The 19,458-nt window shown below is 34.4% G+C and overlaps 2 protein-coding genes across 2 annotated transcripts; both read left to right on the top strand.

Annotated features, from left to right (window-relative positions):
• The first annotated feature begins 437 nt into the window (after positions 1–437).
• Positions 438–1,443, top strand: LOC129757433 (general odorant-binding protein 68-like). Its single transcript, XM_055754656.1, has 5 exons — positions 438–550; positions 608–649; positions 708–815; positions 893–1,163; positions 1,223–1,443. The coding sequence occupies exons 1-5, from the start codon at positions 509–511 to the stop codon at positions 1,306–1,308; spliced, it is 549 nt and encodes a 182-aa protein (XP_055610631.1). The 5' UTR covers positions 438–508; the 3' UTR covers positions 1,309–1,443.
• Positions 1,444–9,959: 8,516 nt separating this feature from the next.
• Positions 9,960–10,808, top strand: LOC129758081 (general odorant-binding protein 67-like). The gene is made up of 3 exons (XM_055755523.1): positions 9,960–10,239; positions 10,311–10,571; positions 10,638–10,808. Exons 1-3 carry the CDS (start codon positions 10,012–10,014, stop codon positions 10,761–10,763), a joined length of 615 nt encoding a protein of 204 aa, XP_055611498.1. The 5' UTR covers positions 9,960–10,011; the 3' UTR covers positions 10,764–10,808.
• Positions 10,809–19,458: the final 8,650 nt, after the last annotated feature.

Raw genomic sequence — 19,458 nt, 5'->3', positions numbered from 1 at the left:
TTCCGATAAACAGCATTAACAACACGTGGCTGGATTTATCACCCGGAATTACACATCATCACTTCCGGTCCGTTTATTTACTCATTAATTCTAGCTTTGGACATGTGCCAAAGGTAAAGTACGTAGATTCCGGCTACATTGGTGACGATTTGGGATGGTATGACAATTGTATAATTACCCAAAGTTACTGTTGAGTGTGGGTGGATCAGACTAGATTTGAAGCAGAATTTTTTAATGAAATTAGACTTGCAATTCAAGTTGTCGAACTCAATTTCACCCATTTCACGGTGCCATGTGTGGAACGACTCTTCACTAGAATGAAATCTATTGTAGTCACCTCGAATTGAACCGAATCATATAATTAGGATCACGCTATCGGATGTTGAGAGTAGGTACATGTTTTTAATCGTGACTACCTTGACATTTCTATAAAAACTAGAATTCTCAGTAGTTGATCTCATATTGTTTTACTGAGTGGATTACACTAGAGTTGACAAATTCAAGCAAAATGAAAGTGATCTGTAGTGTACTGGCATTTATTGCTGTTTTGGTAAATTCGATTTTTTCGACTGAATTCAAAATTACTCAAACTTCTCTTAATTTTTAGCATTCAACTTTTGCAATTGAATGCAAAGAGCTCTGGCAAAAGGTACTGTCGGGTAAATTATTTTAATAAAACATCAACTCAAGAGAAATTATATTTACAGAAAGACGAAATGATGAACTGTTGTCAGGAACCTCATGTTGTCGAGATCGATCAACTCCAGAAGTGCATGGAGGAGAATAAGGATAAGGAGAAAAAACAGAAGTTTGCGGTACGTACATATATATAAATGATATCTGTTTGAAAGTTCTTTTGTAAATGCGTAAAAACTTTCCAAAACCTCTCCAGTGCACCGCGAAATGCGTCTACGATGCAAACGGGCTGATGAATGGTGACGAAATTGCGACCGACAAGTTGCTAGCCAAGGCTGAAGCCATCAATAGTGACTTCAAGAGCACGGCCGTGGAAATCGTGAACGGGTGCATCCAACGCATGGAAAACCACAAGGCTAAACACGGGCAGAACGCACCGGAAGGTTGCCCCCCGGGACCGATGTTTATGAGCATGTGCATCGGCAAGGGATATATGCACAAGTGCCCGGATGATAAGTGGACCAAATGTAGGAATCGACTGGATCTGCAAGAATCGAAATTTTACCATTTTCCATTTACTTTACAGCTGAAGTTTGCGACAAAGTTAGAAGCGGTGAATGCAAGCCTCAAAAACGGGGTGGCAATGGTGGCAATGGCGGCGACGATGAATAACGTGATCCCAAACATATACCTAAAACAATCAGTTCCTAATTTTTTAAAACCTTTTTTGTAAATTTCATTTCGCCTCATCAGTAATACAACTGGGGAGGTCATAATAAATGCTATTGGGTTATCAAGTAAATCAAATTATTTTTATTTTTATTTTTTCACCTACCACGTTATTAAATTTCGATTTTCTGTGTAAATTTAATCCGTCATATGCACGAAATCATATATAACTTACAGGTACCCAGACAAATTTAAATGATCGTGACTTCTGTTTTTGTAAAATGTTTCAGTTGAATAATTGATTGAGTCTTAGGTTATGCCAAATTTGCTTGAGTGAATTGAGGCTGCTTCTTAAAAAATTGCTACAGTAAATAAATAATTCTGATTAGAAAAAGTCCACAATCCATAACGGCCTTAAGACGATCAATAGTGGCTGGAAACTGCCTAAAACGAGTTAAAAAGAAATCATCAGACTAAAAATAAAATAAAAATATAATTTTAAAATCTTTAAATATTTATTTTTTCCAAGGCTCGCAAACAAACAGCTCTCCTGATGATACCAAAAAGCATTTAGAAGCAAACGGATTGTTTAATATGAAAGAACAACTTTTTTCTTTGTATATGAACAGTTATTGTGCTTTTTTATAGTCATTTAATGATAAATTTTTGATATTTAATAAATGAGAACATTTTCCAAGAGTAAGCCCGTGTTGAATAAATGGATAGGAACCTTATCAAATCGTTAACTTTGAAGAATAAATTAAAATGGAAATAGGGGGAGGGCCTAGGGAAATGAGTGAAGGTAAAGTTTCATTTGTATTTTGAAGCTCCAACTATTTAGCAATTATTATATTTTTTGCCCCTAAATCAGCATCATTGTTCTTTTTTAGATTATAAATATTTTAAAAATGAAACGCTAAAATCAAGGTTAAATTGATAAACTTGCATTTGTTAATATTATAAAGGTGTTTTGTATCCTTTATGATAAAGAAAACCTGTCAGAATAGAGACTGGTCAATGTCACCTCAAAGTATCAAATTCAGAACAGAGACGAAACCGATTTTTGAATCAAATTTAAAGTAGTCTAATAAATTTCTGCAATGTTTTACGCTCAAAGGAGTCCAGTACTGGTTTTAAAAATATAAAACATGTCACATTCCCCTTAACAGAAAAAATAATCGAAATATATTGAAAAAGTGATCAATCTTACCCCGGATTACGGTACCAAATTAAATTCGTGCTCTGTGCTATTGTTTTGTAATTTCTTAGTTTGAAACAGCTCATACCTTAAGGCTTTAAGGAGCCAAACTCGTTTTGTAAGTGTACAATCGTTTGCTCAGATCTGGATCATCACTTTTGGAAGAGAACAGGTAATACGGAAATATGAAAATATGATATAATATAATATATGTATGTGAATTATTGACGAAGATCAATAACTTTTAGGAATGCTTTGTGCTGTATGCTTGGTTCATTTTTCAAGGGCAAAATAATGAAAAACATGTTTGTATAATCAAGAATTATCACTTCAACTAATCTTTCAATCTTCAATCTTCAAGATACCACATGTTAAATCGATTTTTTCATGTTCATCAACGATTCTATACATTTTTTAACTATTTAATCTGGGTTTTTTCTGACTCAACATCTGGGCTAAACCTAGGATAATATTTTTTTCTGAATAAGATATATTCATTTTGAATCTTATAAAGTCTGATGTAATTTTTTTATTGTATTTCATTTCTGTGCACTGATTTTTCTGTTTTGAGTTTTAATTCTGTTTTTAACGAAATTCTATTGTAGAATATAATTTCGAATTTATTTTCTAGTAATCCTAAAATATTGAGATGTGAGTTGCATAAATTAATTAGAAAGCTATTTTCATTCCATTATTTTGAAGTATTTGAAATGAATTGTCAAAAATAATTATTGATTTGAAACATCGAATCTATTTTTGTGTATTTTGTATTTATTTATTTATTTACATTTCTGTAAAATTATTAGTAAACGATTATGAATTTTTACACTTCTCGGTGAATATTATGTTCTTTCAGTAAATAAGAACATTTCAAGATTTGAAAAATCATAAGTGAATAGAAGAAGATAAAGAGAAAGTTTCACATTTTTTATTTGAACAAAATGAGCATCGCGGTGATTAATCTTCAAATAATAAAATGTTTTGTAGTTCCAGTCATTTATCCATGGAAATATATCTTTTCTCAAACTTATGTGATTATCCTATTAAGTAGGAAGACAGTACAATACATTTATATCATAGGAAAATTAAATATGTACTACAAAGCAAGGTCGTGAAAGAACTTTGTTAAGAAAAGGGGTGTTAAATATGTTTGAGATAAAGCCCATGGAAAGGTCACATTGCTGTTGACGTTTATGTTTTGTTATAAATAAAAGAAGTTACCCTATTAATATATTTTTGAAATATTGGTGAAACATGTACAAATTTTAAAAAACTTTTCTAAACATAAATTATGAAAATTTTAAAGATAATGAACAGGATCTTCGAAAATTTTTCAAGTAAAAAGTGATTATTTACTTACATGAATTAACAACGTTTTAATGTATCATGTTAGCTTACTATAACCAAAGAATTTTCTCAAAAACCGCCTGTAAAATTTGTGTCAAATTTACAAATTTTTAATTTAAGTTTTTGGTTTCAATTTTTTCAACTTTTTCTCATACAATACCAAAATGATATTCAAATAATTTGTTGAATCTACAATTTAACAATTTTATTTGTAAATTAAATATGAAATAAATAACAACAAGAGAGTTGTGAATAACTGCAATCTTTTTGCAATTAAACGTTCTTGTAAAAATCTGTTGAAATTCTTCAAACAAAATTCAACCGATTCCAGAGGAAACCTAAATTAAAAATTCATTTTCAAATATCTTATCCTGGATTAAACGTTGTTATTCAAACAATATAACTTCTCAATAAAACAAAAAAAAAAGTTTTATAACACTCAATTGCGAGTTTTTAACACGTAGGTATTTTTATCAGATTTGATAAAATTTTAGACCGTCTTAAAGAGAAATGCAACCGTGTGCATCCTGGTGTTGGGTTGTTTTTAGATATCATTCCTAAATGCATCTTTACCCAAATCTTATTCCAATTTCCACCAGTCAAACCCAATCCCATACTTCCGATTCCAGCAATAAACTTTCGTTTGCTTACCGGCTCTGATGGTGCACTGGGAAAGATATCGGACTGGCAAGCTAGGATGGGGTGTTGCAGTGAGTTCGATTCACATTATATATTATTTGGGATGAATTATGCAATAGAATGAAAATCTCATTTATTTATTTTTTGTATCGTATGTAGTGGTCATGCATCATTTTGCTTGGGAGCTCGGGTCTTTATGCCAGTAGTGCTTTTCCGATCATATCATCTTTGGAACAGCACACTTTTCAGCGCATTTTCGGCACAGAGATTTGCTAAAAAGCATTGGATTTTTGCAACCTCTTCCATGGATGTATAAAAGGCTTTTAGGCTTGGGAATTGCTGAAGAGATTGACGTGGAGTATGGAGAAGTTTTTGAGGCCGGGAATTGTTCCCCCTCTTAGAAAGGGGAGGCAACTTATAAATTTAGAATAGAGTTCAGTAAAAATCGGGTTTTTGTGGAAAGTTACAACTCATTTGTTATTCGAACTTTTTCCTCAAAGAGAGAGAGGTGAGTTTGAATAAAATGTGTGAATTTCGAAACCAAATTCTGAGTTTATGTTTATTTATTTTCCCTATTCATTCACTGGATTACTTTTGCACCATTCGGAAATATTACATGTAAGATTGTGGATTATCGGTAATGTGTTTTTTCAAAATCTACAAGGAAATTAAATACGAATAATCAGAAGGTCTTCGTTATTTTTTACTGGCACGGAGGCAGTAACAAATTTGAGAAACAAAAAAAATCGTCGCCAAATGCTCACTCTCATGCTCACTTACTGCTGCGTTTGCTCTCAGATTTTCGTATCACGATTTGAGAGCAAAAAACCTTTTCCAAAAATTCTAACAAACTTGCTTTTCAGAGTTGAAAAATCAGGATGAAGATTTAAATATAAAATTTAAATTTTAAATCAATGACCAAATTCCATTTAATTTTGATTTGAAAATGTTTTGTAAGTTTATATTCTGAATTTAATTGAATATGGCGTCCAATTTTTTAAACTAAATGTATCGTCCAAATTTTCTTGGTAGCATGGTTGGTCCGCACTTCTCAAATCCGACAGTGCGCTGTGTAAATCGCACCGTTATCTTCTACGATTTGCAGAGCACCACACTTCATTCCGAACAGCCGAAGCCAAGTGCCGAGCAAAACCGGTGCCCCAATAGCAACACTAGTCTGTGAGCAGGAGAAATCCCGAAACACACAACTGAAGTGCATTTTTTCCCTTCTCTTCCTATCACAGTAGGCAAACAAACAGCACGAAACGATATTGCTTCTTCTTCTTCCTTTTCTTGTTGGGAAAGAATCAAGCCTACTGAGTTGCTTTAGCGCTGCTCCCCTACACTTATGCCGTATTCGTTTTCACCGTGGTGGTCCACCGATTGTGCACCAAGTGCTGTCAAAGCGTTTTTTTATGAAGATGACAGCAGTTGGTGCACAACCGGTTGACCACCAGATGAAAACGAATACGGCATTAATGTGATGATTTTTTTTCTCTTACTTTCACCCTGGTGAAGCGTTCTCTGCTCTTTGATTGGGTGTACGCCCGATGTCTTAACAGAGCAGGGCAAGTGTTTCAGAACGAAAAGTTAACTGAGTTGCATTTTTCAAACCGCTTGGGGAGAAATGGACAACCATGCTCGGTAGTATTATCCTCGAGAGTCTTATTCTACGCGCTCAATCGTTGCGCAATGAACATTTTTTTTAAATGAACTGAATTAAACTGCATAACAATGTTTTTTCAAGAACGAATGATAGAAAATAAAACTGTTTAGTACGAGAATTATTTTAAAATTTGTTAAGATATATAAGGCAATGAACCTACATATCTTCAAAAACAAGCTTGTCAAAAGTTCGGAAATTTTCATTGCCTTTTTATACGGATTAATTATAATGAATTTATCTGACCGTTTATATGAATAACGAATTACGAAAAACCCAATGTTTTAGTATGTCGCTGTATCATCCGATCAAACAGATCCAGCAAATTATATCTTTAAATATTTTAAAGATAATCAATTAAATGAATTTAAAATCAAAAATAAAATTTAAATAATCTTTTTTTATACAAATCCGAATAAAAAAAACAAAAAATTTCATTTTTCACAAAAATTACTTACAACTTATAATAGAATAAGCTACAATCTAAAGTCTAAAGTTTTAACTCCCCTAAAAGGGCGTATGCCTTCAATTTCAAACTTCGAATTATTGAATCACCATAACAATAAGCATTTTATAAGTGCAGGTCGGATTTGGTTCTACGTTTCTTCCATTTTTTTTTTTTGGAACGGATAATCGAGTCTGAAAATTTTACCCTATGAAACTTTTTTAAAACTTTTTCTGAATGTGAAAAAGGATATAAAATGCTTCTTAAAAGTACACCTTCAGAACCGTTAATAATTGGATAGAAATGGGATACATGCGCACTGAAATTTAAACTTTGAACATACATAAAATTTTACTCTGAATGTTTTTTCGTTCAATTTTTTTTTTTTCAAATGATGGATCAACTAACAAACAATTATTTCACAAAATTTGACATCTCTGTTTGCGACTTGAGATACAAAAAATCTACGAAAATCGAAATTTTCACATTCCAACTTAGAAATCACGCAACGCCCATTGTTGAAATTTTAATAGGGTGTTCTCAAACGTGTGTCGAATTTTTGAAAAGTTGTATCGGTTGGGTCAATGATAACGCCTGGTACAATATTTTAGGCTTGAGCTGAATATGCGATTTTTATAGGATTTTGGACGATTGTTTGTAAATGAAAATAATAGGTTTTATTTTGAAAATTTTGTTCCATGAAATCATGAGATTCTGATTTAAAAAAAATGAATGAATCATTTGTTACATTTTTCATTTTCATTATCATGGCAGCCAGAAATTCATAGAATAATTGGTGGAATGAAAACATATTGTTCCCATGATCCTTCCAAAATTCTATACAACTCGCACTTTTCAGTTCAAATCAAAAATATTGTACCTTACGTAACTTTAGGTTCAACTGATTGAGTTATTCAAAAATTATTATGGAAATTGCCTATTAGAGAGACTAATTTCGACGTACCACCTTCGAGAAGAAAACGTTCAGATTGATGTGATGAAAGATGAAGAAATTGTGAGTGTATAAAATCTAGGGTTGTCTAACCGGTTTTACCAAAACCGGTTAAACCGTCCATTTTCCAATACCGGAATTACCGGCTTTTGGGACGGTAAAAAACGATATTTCCGGTTAATTTTTCATCATTCTTTGGAACTGTAATAAAATTGACACAGCTAAATGTTTTTTTTTACCAAATATGTATGAGTACAAATACTCATATTTTGCTCAATCAGTTTCAAACTCTAAGCTCAATAAACCCTACTACAAGGTTTGTGTGAGATTTGATTATTGCTAAAACTTGCCGATGTAACTTTTTGAATCAAATCTAGAGTGGCGTTGAAAAGAGCATTGACAAGCTGCCATCTCTCTCTCAGATGATATTTTTGCATGAAACTTCATACGTTTTAGATCTGATATCGAACAAACGCTCTACAACATTTAAAGACTGTACAAGTGTACAATGACTGAAAAAAACATTCAGCTACAGACAATTTAAGATTTCTTTATAATAATCACAATATTTTTCATTGAAAAACTGGAACATCAAAAATGTTTTATCTTTAACCAGGCCAAGTTTATTAAAATTGTTCTAATCCGCGCCGGGATTTCAGAAATTCAAACCAAAAATGTTGAAAACTGATTAGAAACGACCTTCTTTGTTTTAAAACATAAAATATTTCAACAGAGTCAGCAATTAAACACAATGTTACAATGCTTGTATGAAATTTCTCTATCAATATTTTCAAGATAATCGATGAAACTCTGAGGTTTTATTTTTTAACGCAGTTGGAGCGTTTTCTTTTTCCAAAGCAGTAACAAAGTTTTTATAAATTTGCAACAGTATTATAGCAAAAAAGAGCGTATGGATCAGATCCAAACAACTATATTTATTGCTGAGTTTTGACTGGTTTTTTAATAGATTTTTATTTCTATTTCTCGTTTTAATATTGGAAAGGCAAACTGCGGGGAAAACATTCGTATTTTGTAATTTTGTGAGTCAACCAATAACTTTGTGACAGTGTTTAGAGTTTTGTTTAGTAATTAATTAAGTAATTTTTTTTAACGAAAATTGATATTGTATATCAAATTTCATATCATTTTCATGAAACACTATAAAAACTTTTACTAAATCTGTGAAATCTGTTCTTCAATCTGAATACCATTCTACAGAGTTCAGGACAAAAATTCGTAAAAAAATAATGTGAAACTTCTTCAATTTCTGCAACCTCAATGCGAAATTATACTAATAAAATGTCGATGATAAATATTATGATTATCATAAGAGTGATAAGATTTATGACAAAGGTATAATTTAAAGGCACAATTCCATCTTTTTCAATCCAAAACGTTGCAAAATCTATTGCGTTATAAATTCTGAGCATTTTAGGCCATTACTGCTGCCATTGGACAAAACCTCTTCATGAATTCGATATACTTTGAAAAATACCGGTTTTACCAGTTTTATCGGTTTTATAAATTACAAACACCGAAATACCGGATTTGAAAAAATAACGGTAAATCCGACCACCCTAATAAAACCTTAATATTAGTTCTTAATTCTATGATGACTTGGATCCACAAATCGATATGATAAAATATAGCGACGAGATTAATTGGCGTTGAATGGTTTTGAAACTATTATCATTCGGACAGAGTAAAACCGTTTGCCAATATAGAAACAATCCGCGTTATGGAAATTGTGTGGAAAATTTTAAACTTCAAGCGCAAATTTAATAATTTGATGAAAAACTTTTTGTTCTTTAGTTGCAATAACATTCACTTTAAAACGAGGGAAAAATTATTAGTTTCTTGTGTATTTTCAATCTTAATATAATGACGAAAATATATTTGAACGGATAATCGAGTCAAAATATGCGGGTAGTCGAATCACGGATAAACGAGGCACCGGATAATCGAGCCTACGTAGAATCGAGTCCACCCTGTATGTAGTTACTCATCCAAGTGGTCCATCGCATTTCATTTGATTACCTACATATTTTCTAGCTGACACTGACAATTGTTACCAAACCATCATCACTCCATCTACGACAACGGTTCCGTTCCGTGCTCTAATTACTATTTATGAAACTTATGTTTCAAACTTCATCAATCAGCATCCGAATAGGGTAAGAATGGTACAAGTGTACAACATTTTTTTTTTTGTCTTTCTATTTTCAATCAATTTCCGTATGAATACGTTAAATAAATATTAATTTTGAAACAACTTCTCTCCAAATCATTAACAATGTTTTGTGCAACGAAGTTTTGTATAACTAATTCTTTGGTAAAAGCCTCTTTACCCTATTATTTTACCAGCACCAATCCAAACAGAAAAACTATAAATTTTCCTGTCAACAAGTTGATCGGTTTCATTAGCCTGGTGAAAGTAATGAGCTGATATTCACAACGGAAAAATGGTTCCGAAAGTTGTTGCCTTGTGTAGTTTTTTCGTACTCGTTGTGAGCGAAAAATACTTCGATTACGATGAATCGGTTGCTGCCGGAGACGAATGCCAGACCCACGATGAGTTCCCAGATCCTAAGGAGTGCTGCGCAAGACCCGAATGGATCGATCAGTTTATTCATCGTCCCTGCAAATTCATCACCACCGATGAGAAAAGCTATCAGAGCGATCGAGGAACTGTAAGTTTGCCAAACTATTGAGTTCTGTGGTCAAAGACTACAATAAAACTGTTCACCCTAAATAATTCCAGTGTACAGCCAAATGTGGACAATATCGAACGGAAATAACGCTGTTCAACTACCAGGTGCAGGCGATACATGTTGCGGAACCGGTGAATCTGGCAGATCATCATGAACCACACTGGGTCAAAGTGGTCCATCACGCGCTGGTCCATTGCAAGCAACGGCTGTCGGCCATGATTGGGCGTCAAGTTGAGGAGGCAAACGAGATGCAGCACTGCGAAAAGTCCAACAAAATTTTCCAAGAGTGTTTGGGAGCACAAATTTTTAAGGTAAATATCTGAAACAATAGTGGTATTGTTGGTTATTGTAGAACAATTTTGTTTTGTTTCCACTAGACCTGTCCAACGCAACATTGGACTACCAACGACGGATGTGAAGGAGCTAAGGCACATTTGGTTAAAGGATGCACTTATGATACCATTGGAGGGACAGTAACAATAGAAGCAGCTGAAGAGGAGTAAAAGAAGTTTACATTGCAAAAAAATTAATAAATACCTTTGAATGCAGGGCCAATATATTTTCCTTCATTCTAAAAAGCAGTTTATTCAAAGTTTATGGTGGTTTAGGTGAAAACGAAAATACACAACGAAAAATTCCATGTGACATTAGACTGAGTCAATTTGGGGTCATTTTTGAATTCCTCAATTCCTGGGGTCTATAAAGCTTCGTTTTGGTTCAAACCTCATCCATGATTTTTTTGGAATTTTTTAGTAACGATCACATGAGTAAATTTGAACTTTTCTGTTTTTATGGAATTTTTTTTTAAATCTACCTTGTTTTTTTTTCTTCTGTTGAACTTAAAGAGACTGTAAACAAAGAGGCGCCATCTGATCCCTTTCAAAATAATGAGCTTGCAACCCTGCTATAGATTTGCCTTTAAGACTGCTTGGTTCTGCTCGATTGGAATGACACTGACAGAAAATGAAAAATTCCAATCGTGACATTTCGCCTCTTTGTTTACTATAGGCTCATTAGTTGAACCGAGCCTGCAAACGATTGTCGTGTCAATTAACGATTTCTTCACTAAACTACTTTGTCGAAGACCTAACTTCGTATGTTATCAGTCAAAAAAGTTGAAAGCTGTTAAATAAGGGTATGTAGTGTAGTGTGTTTTCCGTGTGAGAGATTGGTTTACTGGCAGCCCGGCGGGGCGAGCTGTCAGTTTGTGCGTTTCGTATGATTGCGTTTCCGTCAAATATGAATGTCTGTGTGTGTGAGTGAGGAAAGAGGCCTTTTGTGTGAAAAACAAGAACGAACAAGTCAATTGTAATCTAACCGTCGAATAAAACAGTTGCTTTACTTTTAACTCGCGCGTTTTTTATTTCCCACCCGATATTACAGTAGGTATGTCATAAAAATTCTGCAAAAAATCATGGATGAGTTCTGAACAAGACCAAAGCTTTTTTGACCCCAGGGATTGATAAATTCCAAAATGGTCCGAAAGCGGCACATTCAAGTAAAACATCACTTGTACTTTAAGTATGTTGTAACTGTTATACATTTCCATCAGTGTTCTCAAGCCCTAAAGGCGTTTACTGAGCCATTCATTGAGTCACACGGTATACAGTAGACTGAGTCGATTTGGGGTCAATATTTAATTTCTCAAACGGTCAGGGTCTAACAAGCTTCGTTCGAAATTCATCCATGATTTTTTGCAGAATTTTGAGTAACTTTTACATGAGTAAATTTGATCTTCTATGTTAGTATGAAAACAGTTTAAAAGCTATCAAAATTTCAGCTCATTCGGACTTGATTTAAGGGTGCTTTAATGCGTTTAAAGTTTCGATTTTTTACCCTCAAAAATCAATTTAGTAGCAGCCAAACAAAGTCGGGAAATCGAAATTTTTACTTTGATGCCAAATGACTTAAAAATGTATAAAACGTCGAGATATGGAGATAAGCCCCAGAAAGTAGAACACATTTTCTTAAGATAACACCAGATTTCGACGTTTTATGCATTTTTAAACAGCAGCCCGTGGCGTAGAGGATAGCCTTCAAGCCTTCTAAGCCAACGGTCATGAGATTGAATCCCGGTCACAAAATTTTTCGAAGAACGTTTTCGAAGAAAAAAAATCGTTACGTAACGATGAGCATACCTCCCCCCTCCCTAACGTCACAATTCATAACGCCCGAGCTTACTCCCTCCCCCCCTAGGAGCGTTACGTAATAAATGGATGTCCCCTAAGACTAGGCCCACCAATGGTTGCTAAACCTCGAATCGAGGACATTCAGCAACAAATCTATCAACCCATCATCGCACCAACAGTCGCTAACTTGATTCGAGAAATAGCATTCGAGCAGTAGGTTGTTGGAGGATGCATTTATGTAGCAACCCGGTAGCAACGCAGCCGGTCGTCGCTATGAGAAAATAAACAGACACAAATACCAACCTGGATGGCAACAATGGGTGCCAAAATCAGTAAGTAGATAAAAACGCAACCAATCAAAACATCTAAAATACCGACCGAAATAGCTACGCCCGGTGGGTTTGGTCTAAATAAAAGGAATCTCTTCGGGGAAACATCAAGTTTCATTGAGATCCTGTATGTGTTTGGGTTCGTTTATAAAACCCTCTACTGCATATCAGTCCATATATAGGTTTTATTTCATATTTTTCAGCATAATTAAAAAAACAAACAATTTTAATGCATTAAAAATTCCATTTGCAATTATAAAACCTTGGAAAAATAAAAAAAAAAATCAAGTCCGATTAAGCTAAATTTTCCACAGGGTACTTTTTCGGACCAATGAGTTGGGTCAGTTTTCAAAATTCGATCATGAAATGTTTCCCATACATCAATTTCCACCCTATTATCAGATCCCGGCAACGTTATACAAACCGTGTGGAGCACATCTCTCAGATTGAACCTTTTTTCTTCAGAGTTAAGCTTTTTTCTTCAGTTTTAAGCTTTCAACTCCTATGCTGTCAAGGCATAAAATGCTTAAATTTGAGGAAAAAAAATTTTTAAAAACGAGATTCACCAGCACTTATTTAAAAGATGTTGGTCACACGATACGTGGACAACTCGTGTAACGTTGCCGGGATCTGCCTATTATACAGTTAATGGTGTAGTACAGTATACAATGTACAGTAGGGTGGCAGCCAAATGGATCATGTAGAGTTTCGAAAACAAACCAATTATATATAGAAGATTGGGCAAAAAACCAGGCCTATGAAAAATTTCAGCTCAATCGTACATGATTTAGAGGTGCCTCAAAGCGCTCAAAGTTTCAGTTGACCTCAAAAATCACCAAAGAGTAGAACAAAAGCAATCGGAAAAAAATCGAAGTTTTTATTATGATGCCAAATTACTTACTTCGAAATCTGATGTTTCTCAAAAAAAAAATTGTCAAAAATTGACTTCCAAATTTCAAAAATTCCGTAAGGGGGGACCAAAGGAAATTGGGAAAATCAAAATTTTAATTTTGATGCCAAATGAATTAAACATGCATGAAACGTCAAGATCTGGTGGTTTTTCGAAAGATTTTTTTTGCCAAAACTCGAAATCCGGGGTGTTTGAGTGCAATTTCACCGCTCATAATTATACGTTTAAATATAAGTATAAGTATAAGTATAAGTATAAAAGTATATATCGTCACTAGCCATAACCTCGAAACTTGATTTGGATTTGGCCTGACCCGATTTGCTAGGTTGTTATGAAAAATGTATAGGAATATGCTCGCTATTTATTTCTCAAATATTTCGAACTTTTCCTACACATTTGATTGCTACTTTGCATAGTTTTAAGAGCCATTTAAATTTAAACAATCCAGGAAAACACTGATTTGGACAAGAACATTTTGAACAAAAATGAAGGCTATTTTACCCTCAATTTCGAATGAAGGCAGTTTAAGCCACCACACGCATTGTAAAATGAAGTTGTGGCCTCAATTTCCCAACATAATTAATATATTAGTTCAGAAAAAGTTTTTCCGAACTGGAAGATTTTGAAGCAAATGAGACCTATATTTTGTGGTTTTTGCCGAGGAATCGAATGAGGGTTATTTGGGCCATCGCACGCATTGGAAAAGGGAGCTATGGCTGATTTCACCTTACTTCCTCTATTTTTTATACATATTGCAGAAGAGTAACTTCGGGACTGATAATTTTAAATCAAATGGGACTTATGTTATATGTTTTTTTTCTGAGGAATCGAGTGAAAGATATTTGAGGCACATTTGAGAATGAAGATATGAACATTTTTACCCACTGTTCCGCAACATTTTTCAAATAATTTAGAAAAAAATATTCTGACTTAAACATTCTAGACCAAATAAGAAACAGTGGTACTCTGCATGCATTGGAACATGGAGTTATGGCTATTTGACCCCCAAATTTCCAGCTTTTTTCGATTAACTCAGAGAACATTTTAGGAGCAAGACAATCAAAGCGTTTGATTGTTCCTAATGTTTACAAATCGAAAAAAATTCTAGCATTATCTAAAAAAGACCTAAAAACATTTACAGGACTAATAACAGACACTGTGAATGTCTTTATCCCTTAAAACTAATAGGCAAGAGTCATTCAGACGTATGCCGATTTTGCAGGGCTGAGAAGGAATCATCTGAGCATCTTCTGTGTGATTGCCCTTGTCTTATATCAAAATGCTTATGCTTATGCTTATGATACATACACAGCCAGATCTTGTCAGCATCCCGATGAGTAGTAAAAGTACATTTACTACTCATCTTAACTAGGCCGAGCCCACTGTGCAGTATTGGACGCAGAGACAACTGGAACATAGGAAGGAAGAAACGTGGACAACAGTACCATACGTTTCGAAGGCTACTTATAACTAAGATTTTAACGTTGGAAGCACATATGCGAAATTTTCTGTGTTCCTTGATGATGGTCCGTGTGGATTCGTTCTTCTGTGGATGGAAATGATTTTTTTTTTTTTGCACCGATATCCAAAACCCCATGGTATAAGTAATATTTTCATCCGAATTTCCTATGATTTTTATCATTTTTAAATTACGATTTCAGTATTATATTAACGTGCATAGTAATAGTGAAAAATTAGAGTTTCGGATATTGATGCACTATCATTTCTGGTCTTTGACCTTGGATATAGCGCCTTTGCCCACTCTTGAAAAGAAACATTAGAAGAACAAAAAAACATAATTAGTGTTCCCAAATCCCCTTCCCCCACACACTTAATCTTTTCTCCTGTGGTCGGGGCGATTTCGTCCTGTATTTTCAACAGCTGAAATTACAGGACGATTTCAGGACAGCAAAACACTACAGGAAAACAACTGTCAAATTGCCCCGTATGTTCGAAACGGTTTTTCCCTGTGACTTTCAGGGACTTTTTCCAATTATCCTGTAGGCTCAAGACTGTTTCTTTCCGAATTATACATACAGTTCAGGTTATTTATTTTCAAGAAAAATAATCGCAAATATTTTTTATGATTATGTTTTATTACCTTATACCATTACCATAATTCAAATAAATACATCACTGTTCATATTAGTGCAGTCTGTTCATTTGTAGCTGATGATGTTTCAGAGCAAAAATCAGGCGCCATCTTCGTAGACCCTTTGGCGAAAACGATTCGAGCAGCTCCTGCTGTTTGTATTCGGCGACTTCATTAGCCCCACTTATTTCGGCCATATCTGGGGAAGCAAAATAGACAAATGAGCATCAATAAAAGCAATAAAAGTATCTGAAAAAACTTACTTATTTAATAAATCTCTCCCTCGTAGACATGGGCAGTTCCTATGGTGGCTCTTGTTGCATGGATTTGTCCCCACGCTTCCAACCGGTCAAGTTCGCTTGGCTTGAAAAAAAACGAACAACCAAAGGGACCGAAAAAAAAAAACAATAAAACACGTGTCATTTAAACAGTGATACAGGCGATTGTTGCCTTGAGATTTATCGAGCTCCTGAGCACTCGAAGCAGAGTTCTTTCGAATTTCGGGAGAAATTGAGTGGTACGAAAATCGTTTAGCTGTCTCCCAGTGCTACAGGAAAACCTCTTGTTTTTGACAGTTCAAGTGTCATTTTGAGCCGTTTTCCTGTAATTCAGAGAATCGTGGTTCCGAGCGGAATATTTGCAATCTTAGTGTGCAGGAAAACTTGTTCCAAAATATTTCAATGCCCACCAATCCCCTTGAATAGAGTTAAGCAATTTTGTTTTACATGAATCACTTGAAAAAATACTGTTTTAATTAAAATGTAATTAAATCAAAGGATACTTATCTTTAAGCCATCATGAAGCTTCAGCAGTTTTTAGTAGATCCACATCACTTAGCAAAAATCTGTATGTTCTTCAGTTAGGTATCAATTTATTACCTATCGCAGCAATCTAGTATTTAATACCAGCCCACCACCCATGCACGTGCGCGAAAACGGAAAAAAAATTTGCCACGATTGACCATAAGCAATTTTCAAAGTTCGCTGCACGCCAGTGCTAGAATATTTATTTTTACTACTTTTAACTAATCTTAAAACTTTAGATCAGTTTCATCAAACACCACTTTAAAAAAAATCGCATTTAATTTACCGATTCAGATTCCCATAGGCCCAATTTAAACGCTAATCTTCGCCTTTTAGAGTGGCTACTTTTAAGTTCAACCACTACGTATCACTTGGGTCATACGTTGGTATAACTTTGCTTCACATAACTTTTAATTTTCACTTGATAACACTTTTATCTCCGAAAGTGATCATTAAAACAGGAGAGAAAAATAGCTGCGCGCTTAAACCGTTTTGCTTTTCACTTTAAATTCTACAAACATTTCCTGCTCTCTCCGAGAACACTGAATTCTACAATATTAAAACTAGGAAAACTAAATCACTTTTAATATTCGCAGCATTTTAGTAATTGAGAATTTTCCCATTTGGAAGTTAGTTTTACACAATTATTCAAATAATATTTCCACCGACGGAGAACGAAAAAAAAACGCGTCCGATGCAGCCAACAAGTCATGGCCTCCTCCGTCATATGAATAAGGTTAGCTTTGTAGAACTAAAACTCATAGTTTGATCTAACACTCAGTATCAGAAGTCAGAAACAGGTACAATTTTATTCAATAACATTTTCAAACACCAGAAACTTGGAAAAATAAAATGTTTAAAAAAGAAAAATATTTACCAAGAATGTCCAAAATAAATAAGACTTATCAACCACATATCAGAACTAAGATTAAAAAAAGACAAAATAAAATGTTAATTATATGTAGGTTCTACTAAACATTGGATGATTACACGCAAATGTTAGAAATAATGAAAAATGATTAAGATATGCGAAGAAAATTTTTGATTTTCATTTCTGATTTTGAATTCAAGATTACAATTAAAATCACAAACATAAATAATGAGAGGTATACCTTCTACTTACATGAACATTATTTTTGTGAAAGTTCAAAGGCTCAACAAAGTTTGCCGTTTCAACTAGTATATTATATTACTTCAAAAAAATCTTTTAAACATTTTTTTTTTGTTTTTGATAGAAGTTTAACCCATTTAGGCCATACTTCCTCGATGGAAATGGTGTTTAACCCATTTCGGTCATTGGGGGTGGTTTTTGGCTCATAATTTTTGCAGAAATCCTTATATAAAAATAGCCGAAATAAAAATAATCCCCACTTTCTAAGAGCTCTTCAACTGTATATCAGAGGTCTTAATCAGTCTTCCGAAAATCAATCAAAACAAACACTCAGGATGCGTTTCCTGTTGGAAACATTCAGATTGTATAATGGGATAGCGCCTCTCGCAACTGCTTCGCCTGGCTGGTATGCAATCTCGATCAGCGCTCCTATCAGCTATGCAAACCGAGTCGCATCATTCAGAATCATCGGTTTAGCAAACATCGCATATCGGAGATGAGTGAGATACAAACTGATCCATTCTGAATGTAGCTCACTCAGTATCTGCCTAAATTATATGAAATTCAAAATTATTTTTTGCAGGACGAGAAAAATCAAACAGTTGTGCGGGACACCATAAATTCTCAGTAGTTTTAACGTGACGGACGACAGTTTAATAAGATAACTTGTAAAATTTGAAAAACATGGCGAAAGTGAACATCTTTCCCTCACAAACACAACTTCAATTTGATTTTGATCATACTGATGTTAAAAAACGTTATAACAACAAATAAATTTATTAATTTGCTATATATCAAATCAAACAAAATACGCTAATGATCGGCTTCATGTATCACTCACTCACTGCCTGATCCATTCACTCCTGATCGAAGACCAACAAGATTCGCCATATGCATTGCGCATTGGTGAGATTCCAATTTGATGATGGTGCTGCACTGTTTTGACAGCAAGCATCGTACGAGGTGATCTGTATTTTAGCGATGAATTGAACGATCGATGATCGGGTAGGTCCAGTAGCAATCAATAACGAAACCTGACCGTTGTACGTTCAGGTGCGAAGTGCAATCAGAAACATTCATTGAAAATGAGTGATATTCGGAACACTGGTCTTAATGATCCAACCAAATTGGATACAATTAAGATTTTTCTAGAAAAATACCCTGCATCTGTAGACATCATAGTCCTTGGTGAAACCTGGTTGAAGGAAGAGAATAAACATTACGCAAATATAAATGGATATCGTAGTTTCGTCTCCTGTCGTCCTGATTCCAGTAGCGGAGGTCTTGCTGTTCTTGTGAAAGAATCTCTAAAAATCTCGGAAGTGGAGAACACACACATTGAGGGTTTTCATTTTATTCACTTGCGACTTGATCCTGGAGGCTCTCCAATCGACATTCTTGCCATATATCGTCCGCCGTCTCAGAATCCGCAGTTGTTGTTTGACAAAATCGATTCTATTCTTGCATCCCTGAAACCTGACACTCGGATCTTAATGCTTGGAGATGTAAATATCCCTATAAACAAGGAAATGTGTCCAGTTGTCCAACGATATTCAGATCTTTTAACATGCTATGGTTGTCGTGTATCTAACACACATGCAACTCGTCCAGCCAGCAGCAACATACTTGACCATGAGGTATGCTCAGATTCATTAGCTGATCAAATATTGAATGAAACGCTCCCATTTGACATCAGTGACCACAGCCTGGTGTTGTTGCCCTTGTCTTATATCAAAAAGAACAAAACTACTCGGAAAAGGTATATTGGATCCTTCCGAAATATATTCTATAAGTTCCAAGAAGGTTGTCAACTTCATTCGTGTA

The sequence above is a fragment of the Uranotaenia lowii genome, chromosome 3, assembly GCF_029784155.1.
Source record: "Uranotaenia lowii strain MFRU-FL chromosome 3, ASM2978415v1, whole genome shotgun sequence".
Classification (NCBI taxonomy): Eukaryota; Metazoa; Arthropoda; class Insecta; order Diptera; family Culicidae; genus Uranotaenia; species Uranotaenia lowii.
Note: the sequence above shows the minus strand (reverse complement) of the source record. Positions and strands in the feature narration are given on the sequence as shown.